The sequence below is a fragment of the Chlorocebus sabaeus genome, chromosome 22 (assembly GCF_047675955.1).
Source record: "Chlorocebus sabaeus isolate Y175 chromosome 22, mChlSab1.0.hap1, whole genome shotgun sequence".
NCBI lineage: Eukaryota > Metazoa > Chordata > Mammalia > Primates > Cercopithecidae > Chlorocebus > Chlorocebus sabaeus.
The window spans coordinates 52,671,678-52,697,193 of NC_132925.1; the positions used below are offsets into that span (position 1 = coordinate 52,671,678).

Sequence of the window (25,516 nt, forward strand, 5' to 3'; positions counted from 1 at the left end):
AGATAAACAGAACCAATGATAAAAACTGCATGATTATCCCAATAGATGCGGAAAAGGCCTTTGACAAAATTCAGCAGCCCTTCATGCTAAAAATGCTCAATAAACTAGGTATTGATGGGACGTATCTCAAAATAATAAGAGCTATTTATGACAAACCCACAGCCAATATCATACTGAATGGGCAAAAACTGGAAGCATTCCCTTTGAAAACCGGCACAAGACAGGGATGCCCTCTCTCACCACTCCTATTCAACATAGTGTTGGAGGTTCTGACCAGGGCAATTAGGCAAGAGAAAGAAAAAAAAGGTATTCAATTAGAAAAAGAGGAAGTCAAATTGTCCCTGTTTGCTGATGACATGATTGTATATTTAGAAAACCCCATCATCTCAGCCCAAAATCACCTTAAGCTGATAAGCAACTTCAGCAAAGTCTCAGGATACAAAATCAATGTGCAAAAATCACAAGCATTCCTATACACCAATAACAGACAAAGCCAAATCATGAGTGAACTCCCATTCAAAATTGCTACGAAGAGAATAAAATGCCTAGGAATCCAACTTACAAGGGATGTGAAGGACTTCTTCAAGGAGAACTACAAACCACTGCTCAACGAAATAAAAGAGGACACAAACAAATGGAAGAACATTCCATGCTCATGGATAGGAAGAATCAATATCATGAAAATGGTCATACTGCCCAAGGTAATTTATAGACTCAATGCCATCCCCATCAAGCTACCTATTACTTTCTTCACAGAGTTGGAAAAAACTACTTTAAAGTTCATATGGAACCAAACAAGAGCTCACATTGCCAAAAAAATCCTAAACAAAAAGAACAAATCTGGAGGCATCACGCTACCTGACTTCAAACTATACAAGTCTACAGTAACCAAAACAGCATGGTACTGGTACCAAAACAGAGATATAGACCAATGGAACAGAACAGAACCCTCAGAAATAACGCCACACATCTACAACCATCTGATCTTTGACAAACCTGACAAAAACAAGAAATGGGGAAAGGAGTCCCTATTTAATAAATGGTGCTGGGAAAACTGGCTAGCCATATGTAGAAAGCTGAAATTGGATCCCTTCCTTACACCTTATACAAAAATTAATTCAAGATGGATTTAAGACTTAAATGTTAGACCTAAAACCATAAAAACCCTAGAAGAAAACCTAGGCAATACCATTCAGGACATAGGCATGGGCAATGACTTCATGACTGAAATACCAAAAGCAACGGCAACAAAAGTCTAAATAGACAAACAGGATCTAATTAAACCAAAGATCTTCTGCACAGCAAAAGAAACTACCATCAGAGTGAACAGGCAACCTACAGAATGGGAGAAAATTTTTGCAATCTACCCATCTGACAAAGGGCTGATACCCAGAATCTACAAAGAACTCAAACAAATTCACAAGAAAAAATCAAACAACCCCATCAAAAAATAGGCAAAGGATATGAACAGACACTCCTCAAAAGAAGACACTTATGCAGCTAACCACATGAAAAAATGCTCAGCATCACTGGTCATCAGGGAAATGCAAATCAAAACCACAATGAGATACCATCTCACGCCAGTTAGAATGTCAATCATTAAAAAAGTCAGGAAACAACAGATGCTGGAGAGGATGTGGAGAAATACGAATGCTTTTACACCGTTGGTGGAAGTGTAAATTAGTTCAACCATTGTGGAAGACAGTGTGGCGATTCCTCAAGGATCTAGAACTAGAAATACCATTTGACCCAGAGGTCCCATTACTGGGTATATACCCAAAAGATTATAAATCATGCTACTATAAAGACACATGCACACGTATGTTTATTGCGGCACTATTCACAATAGCAAAGACTTGGAACCAACCCAAATGTCCATCAGTGATAGACTGGATTAAGAAAATGTGGCACATATACACCATGGAATACTATGCAGCCATAAAAAAGGATGAGTTCATGTCCTTTAGAAGGACATGGATGAAGCTGGAATCCATCATTCTGAGCAAACTATCACAAGGACAGAAAACCAAACACCACATGTTCTCACTTATAGGCTGGAACTGAACAACGAGAATACTAGGACACAGGACAGGGAACATTACACATTGGGGCCTGTCGGGGGCAGGGGCTGGGGAAGGGATAGAATTAGGAGAAACACCTAACATAAATGATGAGTTGATGGGTGCAGCAAACCAACATGGCACACGTATACCTATGTATCAAACCAGCACATTGTGCACATGTACTCTAGAACTTACAGTATAATAATAATAAAAAAGATATATTCCTTTTATCCTGGGACTTCTCTTTAAAAAATAGATCACATAACAGACCTTTTTCTAGTGCTTTCAAGAAGCATTCAAGTTTTCATATTTTCCAAGAAGCTAATTGGTCAATTCAACTCATCTTTGTAACCATAAATTTTATATGGTCATATTTATCAACATTCTCTAACATAATTTCTTTCTTTTATATTTTATAGAAATTATTTTCTTAGCCTGTGTTTGCATAAATATTCACCTGTGGTTTTCTCTTGTCAAAAAAAAAAAAAGGCAAGCAGGACACAAAAGAAAAAAAACAAAACAAATTTTACTACTTCTCTTAACTGAATGCCCTACTCCTTAGAACACCAAAATTGAGAGTCATTAGACTAGAATACAGTCATTAAAGATAGCAATGAAGACAATGAAGAAGTACATGGAGAAGAAAAAATGTTAAGAGAAAAAAGAAAACAAATTATATTTATACAATGATTACGAATATGTAAAAATAGTTATGCAGGTAGCCAAGGTGGTAAATTTATGTTTATCCAAAACCAAAAACAGTGTATTGGAGTATTTCGATATTTTTCACCATAAAAAATTACGAATTTTCATTGCTTTATTCAGCATCATGAAAGCTTTTAAGATAGTCATCCAAAAATTGGCTAACACAACAAAAATCCCACAAAACAGATTCCAACCAAAGAAAAATCTTTAAAGGCAACCAATCAGCACCTAAGGAACTCAATCATCTGGCTTTTTATTTTTTGAGATGGAGTCTTGCACTGTCGCCCAGGCTGGAGTGCAGTGGTGCATGCCACTAGGCCAGGCTAATTTTGTGTGTGTGTGTGTGTGTGTGTGTGTGTGTGTGTGTGTGTGTGTGTGTGTTTAGTAGAGACGGGTTTTCGCTACATTGGCCAGGCTGGTCTCAAACTCCTGACCTCAGACAATCCGCCTGCCTCAGCCTCCCAAAATGCTGGGATTATAGGCATGAGCCACTGTGCCCAGGCAATCATCTGGCTTTTTGATGGAAGATATTTCTAGAATTAATAAAGACATAAGATCCAGTACCATTGCCTTGACAGCGGACAGACTGATTTACTCCAGTCAGGTCTACATGGGCAAAGTAAAATAAAACATGGAATGCCATTATCTTGACAGTGGTGCTGGGTGGAAGGAAGGGCAATCAGGCAGATACATGGACCTGAGACTCAGGTGGTTATTTTCTTCATCTCATCAGTGGGGACTTGGCTTCTTTGACTGCATCTTGATATGCTTGGTTACACTGTTAGTATTTCCCCTTATGGATACTATAGACTTATTTTATAGCCAGAGTGAGTAGGGGCAGGCTATCTGGCCAGTCGCCCCCTCAGATTATCTTCCCCAGACAGCTAATGTTTAGTAGAGCAACTAGAGAAGAGAAGAAAAGAGTGACTGGAAGGAGGGGAAAGAAAGAAAGCGGGAAGGCAAGCTAGCCAACGTCATTACTTTTACGTCTGCAATACTGAAAATGCATAGTACATGAACATTACCTTGTGTTCAGACACTGAGGCAGTGTTTTCAATTGCCTGAAAAAACAAGAAACAGTCACAAAAACATTACGACACATCAGTGAAACACGTTTCACCTTACTCAGCAAGCCCTGTTATGTCATCCAAGAGCCAGTGTGTCCATATGGCAGCCATCAGCTATCATTTCCACTCGAATGACTTTTGAGATTTTTATTTCAATCTACCTCAGTTATACATCTGTCACTAATTGCCACTCATTTCCTCCTTGATAATCAAAGTTCCAAAGATCTCACCTTAATCCAGGCTTCTGAAATGGTTTTCTCATATCAAATAGCTGACTTTATTACACCAAAGAGGAGAATAACACAGCTCTGATGCTGCTTTCTTGATTTCCTGAGGAACTACAAGTAGCACAGAGGAAAAAAAATTACTCTTACCTACCAGAAAAGAACTTACAAGATCTGAGTTCCTGCTTAGAAGCCATGTACCCCTGGAGGAAATGACAACCCCACATATAAGATAGCTAATAAACTTGTACTGTAGTCTGTCTGGGATTGATCTGAATGGCTAAGAAAACATATAAACACATACACACTCACACACATATATGTAATTTGAAACACTGTACAATACTAGATGTAAATGTCATAGTAGTACCATTATTTGTAGTTGTAAGTATTAAGCTCTAACTCTGACTTTGGGATGTCAGAAAATTGTGACATCCTGTGTGAGAGAAAGGTGGCAATTATCCGTAAGCCCTTTACCTTGCTTGTTCTTTACTTTTCAACTTTACTTGGGAAGCCTGCAACCGTGATGGCAAAACACAATGTTGCAGATCCAGCTTCTCCCAAAGCTCAGAAATTACCTGCAGAAAGTAAATATTAGCTATGGTTTTCTGTTCATTCCTAGTGGGTAGGCACAGTCCAGTCTCTCAGCCATGACAATCTCCTGAAAGACTGAGGAAGAAAAAATTTTAAACGTTGTACAAGACATTCTGAAAAATAGCGTTGATTAGAATAGCTAATGCAATGTCATAGAATGTCAGACCCAAAATTTCAGAATTCTGTGAGGCACTACACAGAAAGAGTTAAATGTAACTTATAGCAGCTTATGAATCTGTTGAATAGCTCCATTCTCTTCGCTGAATGCTATCTGGGTTAGTCAGTATTCTCGGTTAGTCTGGGGACAGAGAAGAGCAATTGGGATTTATCAATTTAAGTCCCTTTATCTAGGTGTGATGGGAATGAAGAATGAGCTTATTGTCACGGGTAAATCCTCCAATCTAATAGATGACAACTTATCCATCACTGGCGAACCTAAAAATTAAAAGCACAAAAACTTAATACGTTTTCATATTGATATACCTCAATTTGTACTGAACTGTTAGGTAAAATTAGAAAAAAATCACTTCTCTCACTCAATTTTCCCACTTGTAATTTAGGAAAAAAAAAACTCTATATTTTTCCCCAAATTACCATCTTTTAGTTGTTAATACCGCAGCTTCATCAAAAACAGACAGACAATAAATGTGAAACAGAGCTATTATCTTACATTTAGAGCCTAAATTCTCAATTGGCTACAGTAAGGCAGAAAAAGTATTATTCCTATGGGAAGTAGGTACAATTCAGACAATATAGAAGATTTCTACTCAAAACTTACTGCTTAAAAACAGACCTGTGAATCTATCATAGAATAGCATCTGAAACTCATTGAGAAAAATAAAAAAAGAGAGATATCAAATATGATTCACTATGGTTTCAAAATGAAATATTCATTACACAAGATTTCTCCCAAGACAACAACTAGCACCTGTTCTGGGAGGTTGGAAAGTGGGCTCTGCTTCTGGAAAGCTGAGTCTTTCCTACCTTCAATAGGAATTTTGGGTCAAGTCGCAGGCTGGAAAGGACATCCAGGATTGGGACAGTGAGTGAAGTATTCTCCATCAGTAGGTCACTGTGAATGGTAGAAAAACAAAAAAGTTGTGTAATGGTTTGAACACAGCTGGGCAGACAATGACTTGTTTATAATATGTTTCTTTAAAAATTGTTTTGACTGCAAAAAATAATACATATTATAATAATGGCCGAGAATCTTCCAAACTAATGACAGACAACAGTCCAATGACAGAAAACCCTTAAAAGAAGTTGGGGAGTGGGTGAGAGAACACCTAACTATAGGAGAACAAGGATAAAATTATAGCTGATATCTTGTCAGAAATTAGGCAAACAAGAAGAAAGTGGAGTGAGGGATTTAAAGTGTTAAAAGAAAGCAACTCCAAAAGAAATCTAAATAGATGGAGAGACTGATATACCATCTTTATGGATCAGAAGACCCAATATAGTAAAGAAGTCAATTCTCTTCATATTTGTCTATAGATTTAACATTATTGCAGTAAAAATCCCAGAGGGATTATTGATAATATATACAAGCTGATTTTTTTTTTTAAAGGGAGCGGGGAGAGGCTGAAGCAAGAAGATCACTTGAGCCCTGGAATTCGAGATTGCTGTGAGCTACGATCGCACCTCTGAATTCTAGTCTGAGCAACAGAGCAAGACCTCATCTCTAAAAAAATAAAATGAATAAAAAATTATAACATCATTAAAAATAAAATGAAATATGGGAAAGGCAAAGGAACACGAATACAAAACAATTTTGAAAAATAATAAAATAGAAGCAATACCAATTTTAAGACTACTGAATTTTAAGACATTATAAATCTCCATTAATCTAGATGGTGTAGTACTGGCTGGGGGACAGAAATATAAATCAATGGAACAGAATAGAGAGTCCAGAAACACACCCACACAAAATATGACCAATTGCTTTCTCACAAAGGTATGAAGGCAATTCAATGGAGAATGATAAACTTTACAATAAATGGTGCTGGAAAAATTATCCATTTGCAAAAAAAATGAGCCTCAACCTAAACTGCACAACCTATATTACAACCTAAACTACACAGCCTGTATTACAACCTAAACTACACAACCTGTATTACAACCTAAACTACACAGCCTGTATTACAACCTAAACTATACAGCCTGTATTACAACCTAAACTACACAACCTGTATTACAACCTAAACTGCACAACCTGTATTACAACCTCAACTACACAACCTGTATTACAACCTCAACTACACAACCTGTATTACAACCTAAACTACACAGCCTACACAAAAATTAATTCAAAATGGATCATAGGTTTGTTTGTAAAACCTAAAATTATAGTTTTAAGAACATATGGGAGAAAAACTTTTGTGATCTACAGTTAGGCAGGGGGTGCATAGAGATGACACAAAAAGCATGGTTATTAGCAGGAAAATTTATCTCCCGTTGATAAATTGGACCTAATGAAAATTAAAAATGCATGTTTGCTCTGTGACAGACATTGTCAAGAGAATGAAAATATTGGCTACAGAGTGGGAGAAAGTATCTGTAAACAATATATCTGCCAAAGAATTGGTATCAAGAATAAAAAACTCCCAAAACTCAACATCAAGAAAACAAACAATCCTGACTGACAACAACAAAAGGAGCAAAAGATTTGAACAGATACTTCACCAAGGTGAATATACAGCCAGCCAATAAGCACATGAAAATATGTTCGACATTAGCAACTGTTAAGGAAATGCAAGTTAAAGGCACCATGAGATTCCACCTATTAGAATGGCTAAAATAACTGACAAAGGCAAATACGGGGGAGGCTGCAGGGCAACTAGAATGCTCAGCTACCGCTGCTGGAAATGCAAAACGGTCAGCCATGCCAGAAAGCAGTTCGCTGGTTTCTTATAAAATTAAATATGTGCCAAATGGTCCCGCACCCAAATCCTAGATATTTACCCTGGAGAAATGAAATCTTATGTTTATTAAAAAAATCATCTGGTGGCCAGGCACGATGGCTCACGCCTGTAATCCCAGCACTTTGGGAGGCTGAGGTGGGTAGATCATGAGGTCAGGAGTTCGAGACCAGCCTGACCAACACAATGAAACCCCATCTCTACTAAAAATACAAAAATTTGCCGGGTGTGGTGGCACACGCCTGTAATCCCAGCTACTCAGGAGGCTGAGGCAAGAGAATCGCTTGAACCCAGGAGGCAGAGGTTGCAGAGAGCTGAGATTGTGCAACTACACTCCAGCCTGGGTGACAGAGCGAGACTCTGTATCAGAAAAAAAATAATAATAAAAATTATTTGGCCGGGCATGGTGGTTCGTCTGTAATCCCAACACTTTGGGAGGCCAAGGTGGGCGGATCACTTGAGGTCGGGAGTTTGAGACGAGCCTGGCCAACATGGTGAAACCCCATCTCTACTACTAAAAAAAAAAAAAAAAAAAAGTACAAAAATTGGCCGGGTGTGGTGGCACATGCCTGTTGTCCGAGGTACTCTACTCAGGAGGCTGAGGCAGGAGAATTGCTTGAATCCGGCAGGCAGAGGTTGCAGTGAGCCAAACTGCACTCCAGCCTGGGCAACAGAGCAAGACTCTATCTCAAAAAACAAAAAACAAAACAAACAAATAAAATCCATGAATGTTTATAGCAGCCCTATTCGTAACCACCAAAAATTGGAAACAACCCAAATGTCCTTCAGCAAGTGAAGAGATAGACAAACTGGTACAGCAATCCAATCAAAAACTATGCAGCAATAAAAAGGAATAAACTATTGATGCATGCAGCAACTTAAATAAATCTCAAAAGCATTATGTTGAATGACAAAAGCCAGACTCAAAAGGTTACATATTCTATGACATTCCACAAAGGACAGAACTATAGTGACAAGATCAACGGTTGCCTGGGGTTGGGGCATGGGAGGGAGGATGGGACTACAAGAGGATAACACAGGGAGGTTTGGGGGAAGGGGGGTGAAGGAATTCTTTTATACCCTGATTGTAGTGGTATTCACATGAATCTACATGTATTAAAATTCACAGAACTATATACATCAACAGAAAGTCTATCTTGCTACATAATTTAAAAGCAAAAATAATATTATAATAATGGTACTTCTCTCATAGGACTTCGGTGTTTCATAAATAGAAGCTACTAACAGAGAGGTGTCTAGGGTGTTTTCCAATGCCAACCAACAATTCTCCAATTCTCCAGACACTAGCTGAGTATTCTACAATTTAATTCAATTCTGATGCTAACTACTTGGAGTTAGCACAGACCCCTCAGGTTAAGGGCTCAGTCTCACAAAACTGCACCTCCCCAACTTTAGATGCCAATTGCAAATAGTGGGTCTCCAGGTTATCCACTTTTCTGTCTAATTTGGCTACAAATCAAAGGCTCCCATGACCCTCTCCTCCAGCTTAATATTTTGCAATAACATCTCACAGAACTCAAGGAAACAACACTTACCAGCAAGATGAAGAGGTACACAGGGCAAAGTATGAGAAAGGAATGTGAGGCTTACATGCCCTCTCCTGGCACACCACCCTTCCAGCATCTTGATGTGTTTGCCAACCTAGAAGCTCATCAAATCTGTTGTTCAAGAGTTTTTATAGAGCATATCTCCAGTCCCACCTCCTTGCAGCAGTGAATTCTAAATTCGATCTTTTTGACCTCAAACCAACTTTTTGGATATTAGGGCCCCTGGAAGTCCAAGAGAGACATATTAAGCTTATTTGGTATGTTAAATCACACAAGTGGCCAGGCACAGTGGCTCACACCTGTAATCCCAGCATTTTGGGAGGCCGAGGTGGGTGGATGACTTGGGGTCAGGAGTTTGAAACCAGACTCACCAACATGCTGAAACCCAATCTCTACTAAAAATACAAAAATTAGCCAGGTGTGGTGGTGCACATCTGTAATCCAAACTATGGGGGGAGGTTGAGTCAGGAGAATTGCTTGCACCTGGGAGGCAGAGGTTGCAGTGAGCCAAGACTGCGCCACTGCACTCTAGCCTGGGTGAGAGAGCAAGACTCTGTCTCAAAAAAAAAAAAAAATGCTGTTTAACTTTCTCTGGGTTATATTTATATATGTGTGCTATTAATACATGTTTCAAAGTTGTTTAAGATTCCTAAAATTCTGAAATGTCTTAGTATTTGTCATCAGGAATAATTCTGATTATTATGCTTAATTGCAGTATGCCACAAAAACAATCAAATTTCCTTGACAATTGTGTCTTTAACCATGAATGTTGTCTTTCCTATCCACAATTACTGTTTTACTTTGATTCTCCTCAAAAGGTGGTTTATGATCAGCTACAGTCCAAAATGTGCTTCTTTTTAAAAAATCATAGAAAAGGCTCTGCCACAGACTTTTAAATGCAGATTTCTGATAACTTTAGCTGTCATATCAAAAGATTAGGAAAGAACTTCCAGGACTCTAACTAAAAGGCTGATGTGTTTATAAAGATTACTAACTCAACATCAAGCAGAACAAGGTTAATTACATTGAACTAAACTAATAAAACCTAAACTTATTTTTTCACAGCCTTTTTAAAAAAAAATTGCTAATCGTTTTAATATTTTGTTTTCAGAGTCAAAAAACTTTTTGTTTTAGCTATTCATAGCTTATAACAAATTGGGTAAAGTATACTTTTGTCAGCAAAATTTAAAATAGTTATCTTTCTCTTTACCTGGTTTATTTGGAATTTAGAAACTATTTGTGAGTATTCTTAATTTATGACAATATAGTTATTTATATAAGTTCAGTAAGAATCTGTTTTCTTTTGTAACATGACACAATTAGAGACACTGGTTATGTTACCAAGGCTTTGACTGGAATGATCTATTTTCAGATATGACCAGACTATGTTGAGGAATTGACATTGACTTTACAGAGTCAATAAAAAGCCCCTTGAAAAGATTGGCCTAGGTCAGGCATGATGGCTCACACCTGTAATCCTAGCACTTTGAAAGGCCAAAACGGGAGGATCACTTGAGGTCAAGTGTTCAAGATCAGCCTGGGCAACATGGCAAGACCTTGTCTCTCAAAAAAAAAAAAAAAAGCCAGGAGTGGTGGCAAACATGTTTAGTCCCACCTACTTCAGAGATTGAGGCAGAGAAATGCTTGAGCCTAGGAATTCAAGGCTGTAGTGAGCTATGCTCACCACTGCACTCAGCCTGTACAACAGAGGGAGGCCCTGTCTCAAACAAACAAACAAACAAACAAACGATTGGCCTGGTACCTTGTCTCCATAGTTTCTTTACAAGGTTCCTGACCTATGGTAAGTAAAGAATGTCACTTCTTAACAGGCCCAGGAAGCTCAAGATATTTTGGGACCCCAAAAAGAGAAGAATTCACCCAGGTGAAAGGTTTCATGGGTAAGTGGCAACTATCTGAGCTGGTGGCATGAGGGTAAGAAGACTTTACCAAGACAGTTGTAGGTAAAGAAAGGCAGATTTATTAGAGAAAGTTTGAAAGTACATTGCAAGGGAGCAACAGGCAGAATCAACAAGAGAGAAGCTGACTGCAAGGAAACAAAGACTTGCTGGAGATTTTATAGGATGGTTCTTTGCTGTGTACTGAAAAGGGCTTTGTGTAGTATTGATAACACCAAGGTTACAGTGAGCTAACTTGCAGGTGTCTGGTGATAAGTTGGGCACAGGAGGGCTACATGTCCTGGACCACAAAGAAAGGCAGACTCATAGCTTATCTGCTTTCTCCCTTTGCTTTCCCATGCTCCCAACAGCCTAACTCCTTTTCCCTAATTAGGACTTCACAAAAGGGTTACATATTCAGACCCTGGAGGTTTGGAAAGTGTCATTCTAAACACTTTCTAGGAAGTAAGTCTAGAAAGATTGTACCTAGAGTTTTGTCAGTTCTGGGTCTGAACAAAGACATCCTCAGAGTCCAAAGCATAGAAATTCTTGGCTTTTTACACCCACAAGTTATAATTGTAATTCATGTGTTGAGAAATTTCTCAATCTCTCTCTTAGGCTCTAGGATTCCCTGGTGCCTTCAGGCAAAAGAGATCCGTGAAAATTAGTCTTGATTGGTTTGGGACACTGAGATGTTTCTGGGACACCAAGGTGGTGCTTGGCACCAGCACTTCCTAAATTTATGCCACAGAATATGAATCCCAGAAGACACTGAGACAGAAGGTGGAGGGAGCGGGGGATGGAGGAAAACCTAGTCTGGGAGATTGGAAAATGCTACATGTTCTGCTTCTCTCTTGGAGATTCACAATGCTTATTAATATATTAATGCTCTGAGGAATCCCACATCAAAGAGCCTGGATTTTTCTTTTCCCAAACATTCTTCTCTCCTGTACTTAAATACGGATTAGGAAAAAAAAAAAAAAGAAGCATTAAAGCTATAGACAATTCTTAAGAGGGCTTTTTGAAAATATGGATTAGATGGATTAGATGAACCTTCTCCTAGTGAAAGTTAGCCTAACAAGGTTATTATTAAGGAATACAAAGACAACTGCTAGATAAATCAGAAGAATGAGGTCCAATATTCACTCGAGTAACCAGGTATTTATCTGTATTTGTAAGTGGCTCTCTAACATGTTTATTTCATTGGTATAAGCTTTCCAACAGAACCCTAAAGCGATTATATAGAACACTGGGGCTTCCTAATAGCCTCTAATTTCACAAGCCATAGTAATTTAAAAGACAGTGGATGAAGGGCCAGGAGCAGGGAGATTTCTACTGAAGAATACAAATGTGTTCCTGGCTACATTGCTTCTGCCTCTTCCTGGGGAAAGGCAAAATGCAAACAGGAATGTGATGGAAACTTCCAGCTGGTGGTTTTGCATTGCAGGAAGAAAACTGTTTGTGAACACGAAAATTGCTGATAATTGGGTGTGAACGCCTGGAAGGGAGACAAATGCAGAAACACTGCAGAATCTTTATTTCTATCAAGGGCTGAACTCTGCTGGTGGGTGTGCAAATTGGCACCAACTTTTGGAGGGGAATTTAGCAGCGTGCTGACATTCTGACCCAGCGATTACCCTCCTAGGAATCTATCTTATAGCAATACTTGTTCATGCACAAAAAATGTACAAGGATGCTCATGATAGCATTGTTTGCAGGTGTGAAAACTAGAAATACCCTACATCCATCAACAATAAAATGTTTAAACAGGCTGGGAGCGGTGGCTCATGCCTGTAATCCTAGCACTTTGGGAGGCCGAGGCAGCGCAGATCACTTGAGGTCAGGAGTTTGAGACCAGCCTGGCCAACATAGTGAAACCCCATCCCTACTAAAACTACAAAACTTAGCCAGGTGTGGTGGCAGGCACCTGTAATCTCAGCTACTCGGGAGGCTGAGGCAGGAGAATCACTTGGACTCGGATGGTGGAGGTTGCAGTGAGCCTAGATCGTGCCACTGTACTCCAGCCTGGGTGACAGAGCAAGACTTAGTTGCAAGGAAAAAAGGAACGAAGGAAGGAAGGAAGAGGGAAGGAGGGAAGGAAGGAAGGAGAGAGAGAGGGAGAGAGAGAGACAGGGAGAGGGAGGGAGGAAAAGAAAGAAAGAGAAGAAAGAAAGAAAAAGAAAAGGAAAGAAAGAAAGAGGGAAGGATGTGTTCAAACATTTTCTTTTAAACAAAAAATTTTAAACAAAATTATGGCATATCCATATTTTAGAATAATTTGCTACTAATACATGGAATAAGGGAAATCTATATATTCTGACACAGAACATTGTCCCCGATATGCTAAGTGCAAAAAAAAATTGCAAAATAGTATCTATCCTAGGAATCCACTTAAAATTGTTTTTAATGTTAATATATTCATAGAAAAATATATGAAGGAATATGTGCCAAAGATTACCAGTGGCTATTTCTGGGGCATGATGTATGTATTTCATAATGTTTACATTTTTATGAGCATGGATTACTTTTGCAAACAGGAAAAATCCAATGAAGATTAATTATTTCCCCAAGGGAAGGAAGCAAATAAAAAAGGAACCAGCTGGTGGAGAAAAGAGAGAGAGATCGGACTGTTACTGTGTCTACGTAGAAAGAAGTAGATATAGAGATTCCATTTTGTTCCGTATTAAGAAAAATTCTTCTGCCTTGAGATGCTGTTAATCTGTAACCCTAGCCCCAGCCCTGTGCTGGCAGAGACGTTTGCCGTGTTGACTCAAGGTTTAATGGACTCAGGGCTATGCAGAATGTGCTTTGTTAAACAACTGCTTGAAGGCAGTATGCTTGTTAAAAGTCATCACCACTCTCTAATCTCAAGTACCCAGGGACACAATACACTGTGGAAGGCCGCAGGGACCTCTGCCTAGGAAAGCCATGTATTGTCCAAGGTTTCTCCCCATGTGATAGTCTGAGATATGGCCTCGTGGGAAGGGAAAGACCTGACCATCCCCCAGCCCGACACCATAAAGGGTCTGTGCTGAGGAGGATTAGTAAAAGAGGAAGGTCTCTTTGCAGTTGAGATAAGAGGAAGAAGGCATCTGTCTCCTGTTCCAGTGGAATGTCTCGGTGTAAAACCCGATTGTATGTTCCATTTACTGAGATAGGAGAAAACCACCTTAGGGCTGGAGGTGAGACATGCTGGCAGCAATACTGCTCTTTAATGCACGAGATGTTTGTGTACATGCATATCAAAGCACAGCACCTTTTCTCAACCTTGTTTATGACACAGAGACCTTTGTTCACATGTTTTCCTGCTGACCCTCTCCCCACTATTACCCTATTGTCCTGCCACATCCCCCTCGCAGAGATGGTAGAAATAATGATCAATAAATACTGAGGGAACTCAGAGACCGGTGCAGTCCTCCGTATGCTGAGCACCAGTCCCCTCGGCTCACTTTTCTTTCTCTATACTTTGTCTCTGTGTCTCTTTCTTTTCTCATCTCGTTCCACCTGACGAGAAACACCCACAGGTGTGGAGGGGCTGTCCCCCTGCAAGCTGGTAATGGGATTTATTCACTGTCTTTGGGTGAGAGGTTTCAGTGTAATTCCACGGTGAGCGCACTCTGATTCCAGCACCCTAGGCAAGAGCGATCTGTAGTAAAAACAACGGAAGTGACCATGCCCACACCAGGGAACACAGACAAATGGCCTCTCTCCGCTCCCTTGCCCTGGTCTCCTGCTTGTTGCTGTGGCTACTGCTGCTGCTCCTGACCCTTGGCTGATGCCTGAGTTCCAGCTTTCTTCCCATTTCCTTCTCTCACCCTGCAAGCCACTGTAGAGGACACTTAAACATGGTAGTAAAGACCTTGGCCTTTAGAGGTAGGTAGCTGTAGGTTCAAACCCCGACTTCATCACTTTCCTGTGTGACTTCGGAACATTTACTGCTCCTTTTAGGACCTCTGTTTCCTCATATGAAAAATATCATCTTAGAGAACCTGCCTCAGAGGATCTTTGGAGTGATGAAAAGAAATAAGTATAAAAAGCCTGGGCATGGGTGGCTCACACCTGTAATCCCAGCACTTTGGGAGGCTGAGGTGGGCAAATCACTAGAGGTCAGGAGTTCAAGACCAGCTGGCCAACATAGTGAAACCCTATCTCTACTAAAAATGCAACCATTAGCCAGGCATGCTCGCTTCAACCCAGGAGGTGGAGGTCACAGTGAGCTGCGATCATGCCACTGCACTCCAGCCTGGGCAACAGAGCAAGACTCAGTCTCAAACAAAAACAAAAACAAAAAAAACCCAAAGAAGTAAAAATGTGCCTGGGCATAGTAAGTGCTTAATAATGACACCTATTATTATTATTATTGTCACTGAGTCCTATCATTTCTTTCTTAGTAGAATCTTTCCCATCTATCTTCTGCCTGATAAACTCCTACCCAGCTTCCAGGCCTGACTCAAAATGCCATCCCTGTGAAACCTCTTCTGGTCCCTTTCCCGAACACCCAGAACTGATTGACATTCCCATTGGAGGGACATTACACTCCCGCACTGCGCTGGGTACCTGGCTGCATTACCCAAATTCTACTCTGATTTGCAGGTCTGTCTCCTCTCCTCTATAGACCACGAGTTCCTGCAAAGCAGCAGGCAGCTCAGATCCCTTCATCTCATTGCAGGCCCAGAGTGTGAGTGCAAGTCATCATTTTTCCCAGTGACTTAATCCCATCCCTGCTTCTAAGACCTTGGCATAGCCGTTTCCACTTCACGGGGCAACTATGATAACAGCTGTCTGATTAGTCCCCCCTAATTCAGGCTAACGTGTGGATTAGGTAAGTCCCTGCTCAAAACCCTTCCAGGACAGAGCAGAATTTTTGAAAAAATCCCAGAGGTGGAGCCAGACCTGGGTTTAGCTCTAGTTTTGCCACCGGCTGATGTGATCCTAAGCACCTGGCTTTACCTCTCTAAGCCTTAGCTTGGCCATCGGTAAAACCAAGGCCCTCCTGCCACAGGGCACTCGAGGGGACTCAGTGAGAAGTGCATGTGAGGATGTGTCAACATTACCTGAATGTTAGTTATTAGTATCTATTATTTTTGAGAGGTAGTGTATATCGGGGAGGAAGGAGAGGGTAGCTGAAAAACTTTCTGTCCTGGAAGTCACACCACCTCCTGAATGGTAATCTTCAGCAAGTTTCTGTAGTCATACAAAAAAAAAGAGGAGCGCTCTAAGATTTTTCTACTCCTAGGATCCTGTTTCCTCCAGAAACTGCATTTGAAGCACTCTTTGTGAGACCAGTCCCCAAGGCAAGGGGGCAAAAACTCTTATCCACCCTTGAAATTAAATGCCAGTATCAGAGAACGTCTGTGCAGTCCTTTACCACGCACTCCCATATCCATCCTTGTATTTGAAAAGGGCTTTAACGCGAAGAAGTCTCGGCCAAATCTTGACGGGGGTATTCTCTACATGGTGGGACTGGGCATCATTTTAATTTTGTGCTTTTCTAAATCTTCGAAATCTGCAATTTTGGAACTAGAGAGATGATGGGTGCACAATATTGTGAAGGTACTAAATGCCACTACTCTGTCCATTTCAGAACGGCTAGTTCTATATTGAGTGTCGCCTCATTTAAAAGCTTTCAATACGCTCACCATTTATAGTAATTCTTTAAACCGTGGTTTGAAGAGAGAAGTACAGTCGATATCAAGGCTCACGGCCGCGGAGTCGGGTGACGCTTGGCTCCGCCCATTTGTCCCGGTCGCAACCGAGGCTGCCAGCCTGTAGAGCACTCCTCCGACCACGAGGGGACAATGCAGAGCCGTCACGTTCCCCACACTAAGGCGAGCACCGCCTCTTGCGTCTTGGAAGCGCGTGTGCGTGCGTGGGGCGTAGCAAGGGACGGAAGCTCGGCCGGCACGAGCGCCGCCCACGCCAGTCTAAGCCGGCTGTGTCTTGCAGCCGCTGATGTTCGTGGCCCAACGTCCCAATCCTTTCCCGTCCTTGCAGTCCCACCCCACACTCAGCCTTGCCTCCCTCGAGCCGGTCTCCGACTTCCATTTCCCACCCTAAACCGCCTACCCGGTTTCTGTTCCCCGCCCGGTTGTCCTCGGCTTACTGTGCTGAGGGTCCCCTGTCAGCCTCGACCCCATGGCGCTGCAGGCGCTGCAGAGCTCGGGGGTGACCTTCCGCAAGATCCTGTCTCACTTCCCGGAGGAGCTGAGTCTGGCTTTCGTCTACGGCTCCGGGGTGTACCGCCAGGCAGGGCCCAGTTCAGACCAGAAGGTGAGCCCGGGCAGTCCTCGTCAGCCCCACGACGGGGAACTGTCTGTTCTCACGAGTCCCGTTTTGCCCTCGATTCCTTCAGAGCCGGAGAGCTGCCTGTCCGCTCTGCACACTCCACTCGTCCACGAGCAGAGTGAACCATAGGTCTGCATTCCTAGTATAACGACAACGCGAGTTGAAGCGACGGTGTTGAAGGGTACTTAGGAATCCACGTGGGTCTAGAGCAGGAGAAGCAGTTAAGCATAAGGAAAAGTCGCTGCAGGAGCAAGTGGAAGAAAGGAAAGGAAATAGTTATCAGGTTCTTTCAGTGTTTTCAGTCGGGTGGACATCGGAATTTTCTGGGGAGCTTTTAAGAAAATCCTAATGCTCGGGTTCCGCCGATGGAGATTCTGATTTAATTGGTTTGGGATGCGGCCTGGGCTTCAGGAATTTAAGAAACGTCCCAGGTGATTCTAATACGCAGCCAAGTTTGTTGAGAGTCACCTCTATAAATGTAGGAGAAAATGCAAAATGATCTTCTGACTTCAGGAAATTGGCGGACTGGTTGTAGGGCCCGGGCAGGTGCAGTGAAAGTAACTAACAACAAAAGTTAGTGCGTGACCAGTATATTTACCCTCGCTCAGCACATTTAACAAGGGTCTGAGACTAGGCATTGTTACTTTTCAGAGTTGACTCAGCACAGCCTCATTAAGGGTACAGTTTTCCTTGTAGTTTGCAGAATTCAGTGTGCAGGTTTTAATTGGTTCCCCTGCATCTGGATACCTGACTGTAGTCTGTCTTCTGATTAACATCCTGCCTGTTCACTTCCTGGTGAGCCCATCTATGCTGTTGCTGGGATTTCTGTTTCCCACTTATACTACTATTTAATATTTTTCTTTAAATTGGCAGCATATGAGAAATTATAAGTTATTGTAGGCTAGTTATTTTTTCTGAATATACCTTAACGTAATTACACATTTTTAAAAAAAATGTTTATTCTATACTCGCCTCGCCACCAAATCTTAAGTGTCCCCAGTGGTCTGTAGAGTCACACTGTGGTAAACAGAGCAGGCGTTAGCCTCCTGATGGCGACCTCTGCATTCTGCCATGGAGGTTTTCCTTTGAGTAGACCTGGAACTTCTGCAAGACAAGGTCCTTCCTTCCCATTCCTTCACTTTTGATTCCTTACATTCAAGTGAACAAGTTGTAGATTCCAACACCTAAATCTCTCTCACATCAGTCCGCATCCTTAGCGCCTTAGCTAATATAATTTCATTTCTTACCTGGAATCTTGCCATGGCTTCAGATCTAATTCCCCCCACTCCCTTAGTCCCTCCTCTCTCCAGTCAGCTCTTCTGCAGGAAAATTTTCTAGTGTGGCAAACAGCCTCCCTTTCTGATCTCATCTCGCACCACATAAATGTGTTCTATTTCAGTCATATCTAACGGCAGCTTCCAGAACATGCCGGCTCCCATATCCACAGGGCACTTTCCTCCAACACGGCTCCCTACCCTTCCCTGTGCTTCCCCCAGTGCTTCCAGCAAGTCTGTTTAACTCACATGTCCTTCAAGACTCAGGTTTGTCATCTCTAGGAGAATTTCTCTTTCCTGTGCTCCTGATCTGATCCCCATTCTGAGTGCAGCTAGTACATTTTGCATTCCTCTGTGAAGTCAATGTAGTGATCATTTGTTTATTCTCTCCAGTAGACTCTGAGCTCTATACTTCTACCCTAGGGCCTGTCAGAGCTCATTATAAGTACTCAATGAGTGGTTGGTGAATGGGTAAGAGATAAAATAACTGACTTCCTTTTATAAAATATTTCATACAGTTTATCCAGATGGTGCTAATTTGATCTGGAAGAAGAGCGGAGCACATTTAGCTACATTTGTGAAAGGCAGTGTAGTGCAGTGGTACAGCACACACAATTTGGAGCCAGACCACTTAGGTCTGCCACTCACAAGCTCTGTGTCCTTGGGCGAAGAGCATCATCCCCTGTGAGTTGGTTTCTTGTAAAATTGAGATAATAGCAGTAGCTACCTTGTAGGGTTGTGGTGAGGATAAATGGAGTGACTGCGTATGTTATCCATAAAGTGTTTAAAGAATGCTGGCACAATAATACATGTTAAAGAAGTGTTTGGTATTATTACATTGATGAAAATGAAGCTCAAATTGGTTCCAGAGACTCGCTCACGTTTCTGATGACAGCACCAGGCCTTCTGACTATTGATCATAATTGCATAATATGTTAGAGCTTTTCCATGCTCTCTTGCTGCCTTTCTAGGAATTAATACTGAAATTATTGTCTTTTCTTCACTCCGCAGAATGCTATGCTGGACTTTGTGTTCACAGTAGATGACCCTGTCGCATGGCATTCAAAGAACCTGAAGAAAAATTGGAGACACTACTCTTTCCTAAAAGTTTTAGGGCCCAAGATGATCACATCCATCCAGAATAACTATGGCGCTGGAGTTTACTACAATTCATTGATCATGTGTGATGGCAGGGTAAGTGACTGCTGGCCTTTGTCTTAAGTTGGCTGGTTACTAACCTGGATGATGAGAGTGCCAGCTAAATATGTATGTTCTTGTAGTCAGGAAACATTCACACTCCTGCTGGACGTTGTTATGGTCAGGAAATAAGTATGTTTTTATAGTATGTATGTTCTTATAGTCAGGGAACATTCACACTCCTGCCAGACGTCTTGAACTTGGGGACAGAGCAGGGACGGGAGTCCTTCCTCATCTCCCATTAACTGTGATTGCAGTGTGAGGAGGTGGTTGGGTGTGACTGACTTTTTAAATTTTTTTTATTTTTTGAGACAGAGTTTTGCTCTTGTCGCCCAAGCTGGAGTGCAGTGGTGTGATCTTGGCTCACTGCAACCTCTGCCTTGTGGGTTCAAGTGATTCTCCTGCCTAAACCTCCCAGTTAGCTGGGATTACAGGTGTGTGCCACCTTTTAGTAGAGACAGGGCTTCACCATGTTGGCCAGGCTGGTCTCGAACTCCTGACCTCAGAAGATCTGCCCGCCTCAGCCTCCCAAAGTGTTGGGATTACAGGCGTGAGCCACTGAGCCCGACCAGACTGACTTTATTTTTTTTGTCTTTGTCCAAGTGGTTCTTAAGTTTTAGTGTGCATCAGAATCCCCTAGGTTGTGTGTCTGTTGGACACACAGATTGCTGGGTCCCACCCCTAGAGTTCTGATCACTAGGTCTTGGGTGGGGATTGAAGATTTGCATCCCCTAACATGCTTCCAAACAGGGCTGAAGCTGCTGGTCTGGAGCCATTGGTCTGGTCAGTGGGAGGAATAGGCAGGCCAATTTAGGGTCAGATTGGAGACTGATTTTATCTAGAAAGAGGGGCAGACACCCCCAGCAAGAAGTTGGAAGTGAAGAAGATAACACAGGTGATTGGGAGCATGTGTGTCAGGTGATAGACAGGAACCTCTTGGTGCTAGGAGATGGGTGGAATTTGACAGTGGGTGTTGGAGAGCATGTAAGTTGCATGGATTCCTTTCTGGTGGGTCATCTGACAGCAGGAACTTTGTTGAACTGTCTTTCAACTGAAGCATCCCAGTCTCCAAGAGGGCTGTCAAGAGCTAAGCAGAACCCCAACCTGCAAGGATCAGTAGGGGTCTAAATCAGATGCTTCCTAGAGCTTCCCTGGGCCGGGGATGACATACGGGTTTCACTTGCTGTGCCATCTCTGCCACTCATTGCTCAAAGCAGTCAAACTTTGACAGGCATCGAACCACCTGGAGATCCCATTTAATTGCAGATCCTGACTCAGTCTGAGATGGAACCTGAGATTCTGCTTTTTTTTTTCTTATTTTGAAACAGAGTCTGGCTCTGTCACCCAGGCTGGATTACAGTGGCGCCGTCTTGGCTCACTGCAACCTCTGCCTCCCGGGCTCAAGCCATCTACCCACCTCAGCCTCCCAAGTAGCTGGGACTACAGGCACCTACCACCATGCCTGGCTAATTGTTGTATTTTTTGTAGAGACAGGGTTTTGCCATGTTGCCCAGGCTGGTCTCAAACTCCTGATCCCAAACAATCTGACCGTCTTGGCATCCCACAGTACTGGGATTACAGGTGTGAGCCACCATGCCCCGCCAAGATTCTGCCTCTTTTTTTTTTTTTTTTTTTTTTTTTGAGATGGAGTTTTGCTCTTGTTGCCCAGGCTGGAGTGCAATGGTGCGATCTCCGCTCACTGCAACCTCCACCTCCCGGGTTCAAGCGATTCTCCTGCCTTAGCCTCCCGAGTAGCTGGGATTACAGCGCCCGCTACTGTAATCATGCCTGGCTAATTTTTTGTATTTTTAGTAGAGTGGGGTTTCACTGTGTTGACCAGGCTGTTTACGAACTCCTGACCTCAGGTCATCCACCCACCTTGGCCTCCCAAAGTGCTGGGATTATAGGCATGATTCTGCATTTGTTACAAGCTCCCAGGTGATGCCGGTGCCACTGGTCAAAGGCCCACGCTTTAAAGGGCGGGAGGTTGGAGTACTGACTTGAGAAGGATTTGAAGGTCTATCTGAACTTGGCTAGGGAGTGAGTGTTGTGATTGACTGGTGATGTCTGCATACCCCTTGGGCCATATATTTGCTTTTCTGGTTGAGTTCCAGCCCTGCTTTGCCTGTATTTTGCAGTTGAGGAAACTGAAGTTCAAAGAGAGGAAATGACTTCCGTAAGGTCATGCAACTAGTTTGCAACAGGTCCCCTGACTTGCAGGCCCATGGTGTTTCCGTTACCTCCCAGTGGTTACTTGACTGCAGCTAGAAGGGCTTTCTGCAGTGCTGCTGCTGGAGTTGGGGGGAAAAAGGCTGACACTCAGTACAGCCTTCTATATCCACTTGAGTCATGCAGAACACTTAGCTTTCTTCTTTCTCCACAGTTAATATTATGCCAAACCTATCTCTAATTAGTAATTTTCAAGCAATATTATAAGTTCCAGTAACCAAATGTTTGGGCATAATTATATGCCAAAAGACCATACTTTTTAGTTGACAATTTTTAGCTGCTTTTTATATATTTGCAGCTTGAGAAGGCTGTTTGGATACTGAAGTTCAGCAAAGTGGGTCTGAAGATACTTGTTTATGCAAATGGGACTTTGTAACCTGGGAAATCTACAGGATTTATGCAAATTATTATTGAAATGGGCTTAACTGTCCAGGCACGGCAGCTCATGCCTGTAATCCTAGCACTTTGGGAGGCCAAGGTGGGTGGATTGCTTGAGCCCAGGCGTTCAAGACCAGCCTGGGCAACATGGTGAAACCCTGTCTCTACAAAAAATACAAAAATTAGTCGGGCATGATGATGCATGCCTGTGGTTCCAGCTACTCTGGAGACTGAGGTGGGAGGATCACTGGAGCCCAGGGAGTTCAGGGCTGCAGTGAGCCAAAATCATGCCACTGCACTCCAGCATGGGCAACAGAGTGAGACTCTGTCTCAAAAAAAAAAAAAAAAAAAAAAAAAGAAATGGGCTGAACTGTAATTTCTTGTTTTAGCGTGAATAAAGAAGTTTTATTTTTGGATGTTGCTTTGTAATTACAGAAGTGTTTGAAACAGTCAATAGCAAAGGAGAAATTCACTATGTAAACGATGTCAGTGAAAACTTCTAATTAAAGGAAAATTTCTTGTACTTTGTAATGAAAAGAGCATTGGAAGACCAGACTGCAGTTCTGGGACCTAGTTTTGACTCTGCTACTACTGGTGCCACCTTGAGCATGTCATTTGTTCTCTCTGAGCTTTAGGTTTTTTATTTCTCAAATGAGGAACATGAACTAAATTATCACTTCTCAAACTGTCTTTGGGGAAGGACCAGTGTTTTTTACTCCCAATCCACTGAGGACCAATACCTGATAGCATCTAAGAGCCGTTCTATCTTTAACATCACATGGACCTAAGTTGAAATAGTGGTCATCTTGTAATTGCCTGGTGGGTTCTTCCTGCCTATTGCATGGACAGGCACTGTGACTGTGGTATTGCAGTAAAGAGTTTAATTAGGCCAGGCGCGGTGGCTCACGCCTGTAATCCCAGCACTTTGGGAGGCCGAGGTGGGCAAATCACTAGAGGTCAGGAGTTCGAGACCAGCCTGGCCAACATAATGAAACCCTGTCTCTACTAGAAATACAAAAAATTAGCCAGACGTGGTACCATGCACCTGTAATCCCAGCTACTCAAGAGGCTGAGGTGCAAGAATGGCTTAAACCCGGGAGGCAGAAGTTGCGGTGAGCTGAGATTGTGCCACTGCGCTCCAGGTGACAGAGTGAGATTCCATCTCAAAAAAAAAAAGAGTTTAATTAACATTAATGTGAGGCTGGGCACACAGGAGAACTGGCGTTGTCACTCAAATCACTCTCCCTGAAAGCTCGGAAGTTAGGGTTTTTGAAGGATAGTTTGGTGAGCAGGGGACTAGGGAATGGGTACTGCTGATTGGTTGGGGATGCGATCATACAGGTGTGGAAAACAGTCCTCATGGGTGGAGTGGGCCTTTTGGTGGGGGAGGGACAACAGGACCAATTGAATGTTGAGTCATGGTGGTTCTGGGTGGGGTCAGTCAGTTGCCAGAATGCAAATGTCTGAAAACATCTCAAAAGACCAATCTTAGGTTCTCCAGTAGTGATGTTATCTATAGGATTAATTGGAGAACTCACAAGTCTTGTGACCTCTGAACACATGTCTCCTGAGCAGTAAGACATCATAGAAGCTATGCCAACATTTTAGCAGAATTCAGGCTCTTCCCATAACCCTAATCTTGTGGACTTTCATTAGTTTTACAAAGGTGATTTCAGCTCTGGACTGGGGAGGGGAACAGTTTTAGGGAGGGACTATTGTCATACTTGCTTCAAAATTAAACTATAAACTATATTCCTCCCCATTGGTTGGCTTGACCTACGCCCAGGCATGAGCTTGGATAGCCAGCCTGTGAGGCTGGCAGCAAGATGGAGTCAGCCATGCTGGACTTCTCTTACTGTTATAATCTTGTGAAGGCAGTTTCAACCTCGCCTCAGATACCCTAGCGGCCAAATCAGTCTTGGGCACTAAACCTCTCGAAGGTTTTGGTGGAGATGTGTGTTTTCACCAGGCAGGTGTTTTGAGTGGCTTTGGAATCAAAGTACTGCTCTGATCAAGAATTTTATGTATTTCCTTATATTTTGTACTTGTATAAGCAATATCATGGTATTTTACTCCTTTTTGTGCCATTTTTCCCTTCAGCTTATCAAATATGGAGTTATTAGCACTAATATTCTGATTGAAGATCTCCTCAACTGGAATAACTTATACATTGCTGGACGACTCCAAAAACCGGTAAGTGTTTTACAGGCTACACAGTTAGGGATGCCTTTCCTCTCTGAGCCTAACCTTGCTTTGATCATTGTGATTGCAGTGAGATGGAACTCTGGAAATAGAAATGAGTTACTGACTCTTCCTATTCCCTATAAAATTTATTGCCAAATAATATCCACATATTCTCTTGTGATATTGTGATATAAGAAGAAATATGTATTTGGTTTTTTCCCTTGGGCTCCTGGTTCAGAGGTCCTAAAACCCTTGGAATATCTGAGTGATAGGGATGAGAGTGTCTTTTATTATTCATAACAAGTTCCTTTCAGTCATATCTGAGTTTATACTATTGAAGTGACTCTTGATGGGCCCCTAGACAGATTCAGGATAGGGTTGGTTGCCAGGGAGCCAGCCATGTGATGAGAGACTGGACCTTTCAGGCCCGCCACTCCCACCTTCACAGAGGGAAGAAGGGCTGGAGATTGGGCCAATCACCAATGGCCAGTGATTTAATCAGTCATGCATAGGCAGTGGAACTTCCATAAAAAAACAAAGGGGTTCTGACAACTTCTGGGTTGGTAAGCACATCAAGGTGCTGGGAGGGTGGTGTGCCCAGAGATGTCGTGGAGCTCCACACCCTTCTGCTACCCCGTATCTTACCAAGCATCTCTTCCATTCGGGAGTTCTGAGTTGTGTCCTTTATAATAACCAAGTGCATGCAAGTGAAGTGCCTTCCTGGCTGGGCACGGTGGCTCATACCTGTAATCCCAGGACTTTGGGAGGCCAAGGTGGGTGGATCATTTGAGGTCAGGAGTTCAAGACCAGCGTGGTCAACGTGGTGAAATTCCATCTCTACTAAAAATACAAAAAAGTTAGCTGGCCGTGGTGGTGCATGCCTGCAACCCCGGCTACTGGGGGAGGCTGAGGCAGAAGAATCACGTGAACCTGGG

The 25,516-nt window shown here is 42.4% G+C and overlaps 2 protein-coding genes across 6 annotated transcripts in view; one reads left to right on the forward strand and one right to left on the reverse strand.

Moving 5' to 3' along the window:
* LOC103228655 (Fanconi anemia group D2 protein) overlaps positions 1–17,079 on the reverse strand; it is a 39,924-nt gene extending 22,845 nt beyond the window's left edge. Inside the window, 8 exon segments of the mRNA XM_073009595.1 lie at positions 3,794–3,829; positions 4,066–4,148; positions 4,151–4,173; positions 4,537–4,668; positions 5,019–5,088; positions 5,443–5,446; positions 5,638–5,725; positions 16,859–17,079. Coding sequence (XP_072865696.1) covers positions 3,794–3,829; positions 4,066–4,148; positions 4,151–4,173; positions 4,537–4,668; positions 5,019–5,088; positions 5,443–5,446; positions 5,638–5,725; positions 16,859–17,079 — 657 coding nt within the window.
* Positions 16,920–25,516, forward strand: part of TAMM41 (TAM41 mitochondrial translocator assembly and maintenance homolog) — a 69,580-nt gene continuing 60,983 nt past the window's right edge. For 4 of the 5 annotated variants that reach the window (XM_038003555.2, XM_073009841.1, XM_007985251.3 and 1 more), the window contains exons 1-3: positions 16,920–17,304; positions 19,605–19,787; positions 24,498–24,590. In XM_038003555.2, the coding sequence (XP_037859483.1) occupies positions 17,170–17,304; positions 19,605–19,787; positions 24,498–24,590 (411 nt within the window). In that variant the 5' untranslated portion in view covers positions 16,920–17,169. The remainder of the gene's footprint in view (positions 17,305–19,604; positions 19,788–24,497; positions 24,591–25,516) is intronic. The other variant, XM_073009842.1, reaches the window with a different exon arrangement.